The sequence below is a fragment of the Caenorhabditis remanei genome, chromosome IV (genome assembly GCF_010183535.1).
Source record: "Caenorhabditis remanei strain PX506 chromosome IV, whole genome shotgun sequence".
In the NCBI taxonomy this organism is placed as follows: Eukaryota; Metazoa; Nematoda; class Chromadorea; order Rhabditida; family Rhabditidae; genus Caenorhabditis; species Caenorhabditis remanei.
Window position 1 is genome coordinate 17,351,136 of NC_071331.1, and position 8,659 is coordinate 17,359,794.

The window sequence follows — 8,659 nt, forward strand, 5'->3', positions numbered from 1 at the left end:
AGATGAAGTTTGTTTTTATTAGAATTCTGGATTTCAGAAATTCTGAAGAAACCACTACATTCATAAATCCATTTTCAAAAAAACATTAGAACCTTTTGGAACAAGAAATACATAAGTTGTTTCCTAATGTAATGAAATTTCAATCTGGTTTAAAGTTTTGCCGACCCGGATTCAAGAATTACGTCTGAAATTCTTAATTTTCAACGTTCATTCAGGTTTTTCTCCACTTCAAAAACATCGGAAATGAACTTTCGCGAAATCTTTTCAATTCCATTCACTTGTAGTTCTTTTTGAATCTCTTCCGTCCGAAAATAGGTTCCCCGTACTTACCCATTACTAAAGAGCTAATGAGCCAATTCCCACTTCTATTTGAAGCTCTCAGATTCATCTTTTTTCTCTTTCTCACATCATTAACTTTTTGTCCTTTCTTCTCTGTATGACGTAGTACATTCAATCATCTCCTTCCTCTCTCTTTTTTCCTCTTTATTCCAACATGAATCGGACAAAATATGTATATCGTCCTCACTAATCTTGTCTCTACCATTACTTCTTTATTTCTCTCAATCCCTCTTTTCTAACCCTCGTAACAATCGATATACCGTACTTTCGAATGAGGTACGAGAAGAGAAAAAGAGACCACCGGCCACTTGTCCATTCTCTTTTTCCTCTTTCTCTCTCTCTCTCTCTTCCTCTATTTTCTCCGATTGACCTTCCCCATCAGAAAGAAGATTCCGTATATAACGTGGAACTATTCCCAAATATCATGAATTTCCGTATTATTTCATGTTTGCTCTTGGATATTAACTGATAGATTCAATGAATTTAAAATGAGAGAAGAGCGAGATTGATTTCTTTTTTTCTCTGCCGATTTGTAGTTCGGAATCCTCACACTTTTTTGCGCAATACTTGGGATTACTCATCGGTTTTGAGGCGTAGAAATCCGTGATGGCTGGAAGATTTTTAGGAGATTCAGCATGAGAGTACAATTTCAGTTGTTAGGAGATATGATTATTCTGAAATACTAACTTTCTTTCTGATTCGAGGCTCTGGTCTAGACAATTTTGAGCTTCTTTTTCCAAATAATTCTCTGATTTTTTCTCAAAAAAGTATCATTTCAAATAAACTGTTCAGTTTCACGTCAGTATTTCAAATCCAGAATCTTTAAAAAAAAACCAAAATTTCTGATTTTCAATGAAAACTCTTTTGAAAATTCGGATTCCTATTGAGAATTCAAAATAAATTATCATAAATTTTACAGAAAATTGAGTCTGCATCTATAAAATTCTGAGTTTTGTCTGGACCAAAACCCTATTTTTCTCTTCTTTTTCTCAATGTACCTTCTTTTTGATGATTACCAGATTAGAATCTAACCTACTTCTCTATTTACTTCTTATTTTTCTTCTCCGGAAATCAAATCACCACATTTTTATCTCTTTCCAACTGATAAATGTGGATATGTATGATATGTATGTTAGCGAAAGTCTTCTCGGGATGTTTTCAACTTTTTTGTCTTCATATCTCCTCGATTTGGGTCATTCTTTCATCTCGTTCTCTCCGCGTTCATCCTCTTCTTCTTCTTCTTTTCCATACAAACAGCTTCTCTTTTTTCCTGATGTTTCGGAAGAAATGGGTCCAATTATGAATCGATTTGAATGCAAACAACAGCAAACTTTCTTTTCTCGGGGGCTACTTTTGTCAACAAACTTCATAGTTTCTTTACATCTCTCTGCTTCTTCTCTCTCCATTTTTTTCTTTTTCTTCAACAGATTGCTCTTTTTTCTCAGATAAACTGTTTTTAATTTCAGATAATGAACCTGTCAAGCGTCCTTCCTCTACTGGTCGCTTGTCTCATATCACTAGTTTCTGCTCAAGGAAATAAAGAAGCTGTTGAGTTATCATCAGCCAATCATGATCATATTTTGGGTAGTGCAACGGTAAGTTTGTTTTGAAAATGATAGGAATATGAAGGGTGGATCCATTCATCGATAGCTTTCAAATATCAGTTTAACGGGTTCAAAAGTTATCATCAACTCAAAATGCAATAATTCTTAGCTACCTAGTATAAAAAATTAAGCCAACAGCTATCAAAAAATATAAAATTAATGTCAATCAACTTCTTTTCCAGGTAGTTTTCGTCGCCTTTTGTGCCGATTGGTGTCCATTTTCCCGTCGACTGAAACCAATTTTCGAAGAATCCGCCCGTGTCTTCCATCAAGAGAATCCACAAGCTTCTGCCGTTTGGGCGATTGTTGACAGTCAACGACAGGTATGGATTCTTCTGAACGTACTCAGCTATATCTGGTTTTCTTCAGGCAGACATCGGAGACAAATACTTTGTTAATAAATATCCAACGATGAAGGTGTTCGTTAATGGAGAACTTATTAGCAAGGAATACAGGTAACATTGGAATGAGAGTGAATCAGAATTCTGAATGGAGATGGTTTCAGATCGACTCGTTCCGTGGAAGCTCTCACAAACTTCGTGAAATATCAACTCTCAACTGCAATGAATGAGTTCTCATCTCAAGACCAATTAAATCAAGAAATGGATAAATCGAAGAGAAATATCGTAGCTTGGTTGAAGAAGGATGGGCCAGAATTCGCTAATCTCAAGGTAACTTTTTTTTTAATATTGCTCGTGAATTTTTAAATTTTTTTCCAGAAAGTAGCCTCAATCCTCCGTGAAGACTGCTCATTCTGGGTACCAACTGATAATTTCGGAACTCAAACAACTGAGAATAAGCTCTCTTTCTTCGATCCGGATAACAACGAAGAAGCGAAATTCACTGGAAACTTCAACGATTATGACTTTGTGAAACAGTGGGTAACCGATAAATGTATTCCATTGGTTCGTGAAGTTACATTCGAGAATGTGGAGGAATTGACTGAAGAAGGAATGCCTTTCCTCATTTATTTCCGTGATCCGGATAACAAATCAACGGATAAACTGTTCGGAGAGGCAGTTGCAAGAGAACTTTATGATCAGAGATCAGCAATTAATCCACTTTTGGCCGATGGACACAAATTTGCTCATCCATTGAAACATTTGGGAAAAACAAAGGAGGATCTCCCAGTTCTTGCAATCGATTCATTCCAACACATGTATTTGTTCCCTGACATGACACAGATGAATGTTCCTGGAAAGTTGAGAGAGGTTCGTTTTGAAAAAGAAGAGATAATTACTCCCTAAAATAGATAGCAAACTTTGAAAGTCACACGAATGATCTCTTTTGAAAGAAATTTCCTGTTAACCTAAATGGTCAAAGAACAAACAAGAAGTACCTCGAAAATTTTCAGTTCGTAATGGATCTTCACTCTGGAAAACTTCACAAAGAGTTCCACGAGAATCTCGATCAACGAATGATTGATCTCGCAAAGGCAAAGGCCGCCCGTGGAATCACCGATGATCACGAAGCACAAGCTCCGTCTGCTCGTCCAATCGATACAACTCCACCACCATCTGTCTTCAAGGATCTGAAACCATCCGATAAACGATACTCGATTCTTCAGAAATCCGAATTGTAAACTTTCGATCCTTTCATTTTCATTCTTTGCATCAATCTTCTTTTCATCTTTCTCGGGTTTTTTCATATTTGTGATATTTCCATTCACTTTCTGTGTTTCTTTCTTTTTCTCTTCTATCTGTCACACTTTGATGAATCATATTGGTTTAGAACAATTATAATGAATAATTAAAAGTTTACATTTTTACACAAAGAAGCAGCCGAGAAAGTACAAATAACGAAAGAATTTTTGTGAAGTTTGGTTTGTGAGATTGGGGATCAGAAGAAAATTATGAAAGCACAGCGTGCTCCGTGGCAAAACTGTAATTGTACTTATCATCTAATCGACTTTGTTCCAAATGGATGAATTGTGAGAGATCCGGGAGTTGAGAAGAGCCACTATTTGAGTCACTTTTAACGAACATTGGATTCACTTTGAAATCGATTCCGTCTATGGCCTTCACTCGAGGTATTCCAACGTTCTAAAACAGTAAGTATGATGAAAAAGAGCAGAAAAATAATTTCGCAACTAGTTTGACATTTTACTCATTTACTAACCTTCATTGTAAAAGCAGAACTAGAAGCTCCAGAAACATCAAGATTCGCAGGTGTAGAATTTGAGAGATTCTGTAGCCCAGGATAAAGACCACCTGTTGACTGTTGAGTTTCCAAATTCGATGTGCTATTGCTTGTTTGAATGCCATAAGTTTGCGGGATAGGGATAACTTTGTAGCAAATGAGAAGTGAATCAATATCTCTGAAATTGTTTGAATAAAACAAATTAATGAGTTCAAATTCAGTTACCCTGCGGAAGTATAATCTCTCGGAACTTTTTTCGTTTTTCCAAGAATTATAATTTCTCCAATCGCATCGACAACACGATCGCGAGGCTCTGTTCGAATACATACATACTTCTTTCGCAGTGATTTTTCTCCTGAAGTAATCTTTTCTATGATTCATAATTTATCATTACACTTACTGCTATCGGCGGTATAATCAATTGCTACATAACCATGTGGAATTGGGTCAGATTCACGAACAATTATGAGATTGGTTATGACTTGGACGGGAGTCTGCGAGAAATCGAGTTTTTAGTGGGCTTCGGATAGTTCAAAATACTTACTTTAATATTTGAGTCAGGGATTTCTGTGCTAGTACAAATATATCGAACTTGTCGGTTGATTGTGAAAAAGCCGTCTCGCCAAAGATCTGCCTCTGCTTGATCATCTTGGCACTTTACTATCTGAAATACTCAATATCAGGAAAATCAAACGGAGCTACGAAATCTGACTTACGGGAACAAAACCACGTGGGGCTTTACTTTTGTCAGCTACGATACACATTGCCGTAATCGGCACAGCTGGAGTAGCATTATCAGCAGAGAATTCGAGCTCAGCCATCTTATTTCTGAAAATGGTTATTATGAAATGTTTGTGAAATCCAATTGGAAAGTAACACGAGATGCAGTGAAATAAATGGAGTGTACGACAGAGCGCAGTTACATTGTCTCCGTCTGGCTGGGGAAATCGTGGAAATTCGACAAAAAGGTGCGAGCAAGGAAAACGGGCGGTGACAAACATTGAAAACATTGTCTTTGATTAAAAAAAGCAATCTGTACGAAGCAAAAACAACTTTCATGACGAAAAAGAGTAATATTAATTTGAAAAAGTAATCGACTTGTCGACTAACACTGCCTGAGAGCAAGAATAAATATTATGGAAATTGATAAGAATGTTTCGATTAGTCAGAATTTCCGACAACTTATGTAGTGTGTCATGCTCCTTTAAATTCAACTACGGGTTTAGTGATATCTTCTCGAGACCCGCAAATAACTTTCCAGCTGCGCCTTTAATGAGTACAGTTTCGGTGCGTTCTTGTGTTTTATCATTGAAGGGGCGTGTCCATTCTCCTTTGTGAATCTATATAAATTTACGGCGTTCTAGACAATCATCTATCAATTTCGTTCAAAATTAGATCGTTGGGGCTGTTTCGCTGCCCCCGAATTGAACAACACTTATGATAACAGGCGCATCTTGTGTCTCCGTCTCTGCTATTTAAAATTGGTTTTCAACTTCTCCCATCAAGTATCGTTTTTTCGTCACAATAAAAATTTTTCGGCTGTTGCCGCAGTTGCTGTTTTATCAGTTAAACTTCCTCTTTATTTTTCGTATTTACTAAACCACTGTTTTCAATAGAAAATATCAATTTTCCAGGATATGAGTGAGGATATCGGAGTGACCCGTTTCCGTGAATATCTTCGGGTCAACACAGAGCAACCAAAACCAGATTATGGTAAGATTGATTATGTTACATCAGCGGCTATCATAAAATGATCTTTGTTCAGTTGCCTGCCGCGATTTCCTTTTCAAGTATGCTGACGAACTGGGAATTCAAAGAAGAGCTGTTGAGGTTAGAAATGACAGATAAAGATTCGGAAATAAAGATTAAATCTGATCTGAATGTCGATTATTGAAGGAAAATGTTTCAGACTGCCCCAGGAACCTTCTTCGTCATCATGACCATCCCAGGATCGCGACCAGAACTGCCAGCAATAATGCTGTACTCTCATACCGACGTTGTTCCAACTTTTCGCGAGTTCTGGACTCATGATCCATATTCCGCTTTCAAGGACGAACAAGGAAACATTTTCGCTCGCGGAGCACAAGATATGAAATGTGTCGGAGTTCAATACATGGAGGCACTCAGAAATTGGTTCGCCAAAGGAGTCAAACAATGGACACGAACAATTCATATCGTATGGGGACCAGATGAGGAGATCGGTCATATTAACGGAATGAAAGGATTTGCAGTTACCGAAGAGTTCAAAAAATTGAATATCGACTTCGCGCTTGACGAGGGAATTGCAAATGAAGATGACGTTTACAAGATCTTCTACGCTGAAAGGATCCCCTGGTGGGTTAAGGTCACACTACCTGGAAACCCAGGACATGGGTCTAAGTTCATTGAGCAGACTGCTGTTGAGAAATTGGTAAGGGTCATCAACAACAGAGAGGTTAATACAATTACTATATTTTCAGCACAAACTCATCGCCAGTGTCGATGAATTCAGAAATGAGCAGAAGGCGTTGTTGGCTGGAAATCCTGAACTGACTGTTGGAGATGTCACCACTTCAAATGTGACGATTATCAACGGAGGAGTGCAAGTCAACGTAGTGCCAGAGAAGTTCGAAGCATGTATGTGAAATTGTAATTATAAAGTCAACGTTTCTTTTATAGATATTGATATTCGTGTAACTCCTCTTCAAGACTTAGACGTTGTTCGTGCTCGTGTCGATCAATGGGCAAAGGAAGCAGGAGAAGGTGTCACATACGAATTCATGCAGGTAATAGCAGTGTCTCCCCAATCTCACCTTCTAAACCCAATCACTTTGTTTCCTCAACCGCTAACCTATCCAATTGCTTCTTGTCCAATGTCTTTTTCAGTCAACTAATCCGGCGGACAAGTCGACGGTCGATTTCAAAACAGTAAGTTGGATAATCAAGCCGGATGTGAATTTCGAGAAAAAGAGTAGTTGGGATAGTAGTGTTGGGGAAAATCATAAAGCACTTTTCACTGTTTTGTATATCACTTACCTTCGTTATTCTCTGTAAAACATTCTGGGTTAGCACGGTGTTTTTTCAGCAGGTAAGTTGCGTTTGGATTCAGAGTTTCGTAATTTTTTCTTCCAGTTCTCAAACTTCAAGTTGATTTCACCATCTACTAGAGAGGATCCATTCTGGGCTGCGATTGATGATGGATTGAAACAAGAGTAAGAAAATGCGGTGAAATACATTTAGTAAGTTTTGACAATTTCAGAGGATGCAAGTACAAGAAAGAAATCTTCATCGGAGCCACCGATTCCCGCTTCGTCAGAGCGGTATGTTTTCATGATCATTTATTGTGGACACCCTTCTAGAATTATCAATGTCGTCATAACTCTTTGTTATTGTTATTTTTTCAGCAAGGAATCCGTGCTATCGGTTTCTCGCCGATCATCAACACTCCATCATTATTGCACGATCACAACGAGTTCTTGAATGAGAAAACGTTCTTGAGAGGTATTTTTTCCCATCATCAACACTTTCATAATGATTCTAAATTTAGGTGTTCAAATCTACGAGACTCTGATCAACAACCTTGCCAACGTCAACTGATTCATTCTTCCTTTTCTCAACTACTACATAGATTGTCCCTTCCACACTGTGATATAAGTATTTCCTACTAAATAGTCAAACTTTTTTCTAATTGCTAAAGACTCTTTTTCATTTGAATAAACCGCTGTGTATTCAGTCACACCCCATCGCATTGTTTTCTTCATCCTCTTTCTTCTTTTTTTTCCCTTGAAAAACTTCCCTCTTTGGCTGCCAAGTATTCCTTCCGAATGACTGCAAAAAGATCGTATCTGAGAGAGGGCGCCCGCCTACTCAGATTGCTGTAATAGCAATGGCAATATGCCAACTTTCTCGAACTCATCTCTTTTTTATTATTCCCTTTTCTCCTCTCTGTTCGATTGTTTATACTGACTGAACAATCAGGAATGAGTATAGGGTTTCAGGAAAAACACGTGTGTGTGAGGTGCGCGAGCGGGCTGGCGCGGAAGAAATCAGGCGAGTTCTCATTTTCTGATTCTTCCCGAAAAGCAAGCGACGCCCAGTCCAGTTATGTGTTCTAATTTGATTAAGTGATGATCGATGACCAGGATTTGTTTCAAAAAAAAGTATTTCTTCTATTACTGTAGAGATTTGTGAACTCCTTTGCTAGGATTACGGTAGCTGATCTTGGATCCTAGGAATACCGTAGTAACCTAGATTTCTCTCTCCACCAGATGCCGTACTCTATTTGCCAAAACCTACCGAATCTCTAAACTTTCTCATTTTCCCGAAACATATTCACACCTTCTCACGAACCATTGACCATCGAGTAATGCTTTCTTCTTCTTCTTTTCCAATCCGTCTACTCCTTGCCACGTCAAATATCTGTCAACGACTACATTTCATGTCTCTCTCGAAGAAAAAAAAGTTTTCTGCCTTCTTCGATAGGTGGCATCTTCTCGCAAACATTCAGAGCAACCTTGATCGGCAACCGGTTACTTTTCTTCCCCTTTACCATATCCTCCTACTTGTCACTAATACTTTGTTCCGGGTCCAGACCAAAC

At 38.1% G+C, this 8,659-nt stretch overlaps 3 protein-coding genes across 3 annotated transcripts; 2 read left to right on the top strand and 1 right to left on the bottom strand.

The window, feature by feature from the left end:
- Window positions 1-1,808: 1,808 nt before the first annotated feature.
- GCK72_014830 (uncharacterized protein) lies at window positions 1,809-3,525 on the top strand (the record flags this gene model as incomplete). Its single annotated transcript, XM_003108654.2, has 6 exons — window positions 1,809-1,934; window positions 2,126-2,266; window positions 2,313-2,398; window positions 2,449-2,614; window positions 2,663-3,154; window positions 3,298-3,525. The coding sequence occupies 6 exons, from the start codon at window positions 1,809-1,811 to the stop codon at window positions 3,523-3,525; spliced, it is 1,239 nt and encodes a 412-aa protein (XP_003108702.2).
- Window positions 3,526-3,793: 268 nt separating this feature from the next.
- Window positions 3,794-4,903, bottom strand: GCK72_014831 (uncharacterized protein; the record flags this gene model as incomplete). The annotated part of the gene is made up of 6 exons (XM_003108637.2): window positions 3,794-3,985; window positions 4,062-4,260; window positions 4,308-4,437; window positions 4,483-4,576; window positions 4,627-4,746; window positions 4,799-4,903. The coding sequence occupies 6 exons, from the start codon at window positions 4,901-4,903 to the stop codon at window positions 3,794-3,796; spliced, it is 840 nt and encodes a 279-aa protein (XP_003108685.2).
- An 816-nt stretch (window positions 4,904-5,719) lies between these two features.
- On the top strand, window positions 5,720-7,658 carry GCK72_014832 (uncharacterized protein; the record flags this gene model as incomplete). The annotated part of the gene is made up of 10 exons (XM_053730489.1): window positions 5,720-5,795; window positions 5,848-5,912; window positions 5,992-6,492; window positions 6,542-6,698; window positions 6,741-6,847; window positions 6,948-6,989; window positions 7,194-7,273; window positions 7,321-7,381; window positions 7,466-7,562; window positions 7,609-7,658. 10 exons carry the CDS (start codon window positions 5,720-5,722, stop codon window positions 7,656-7,658), a joined length of 1,236 nt encoding a protein of 411 aa, XP_053585261.1.
- Window positions 7,659-8,659: the final 1,001 nt, after the last annotated feature.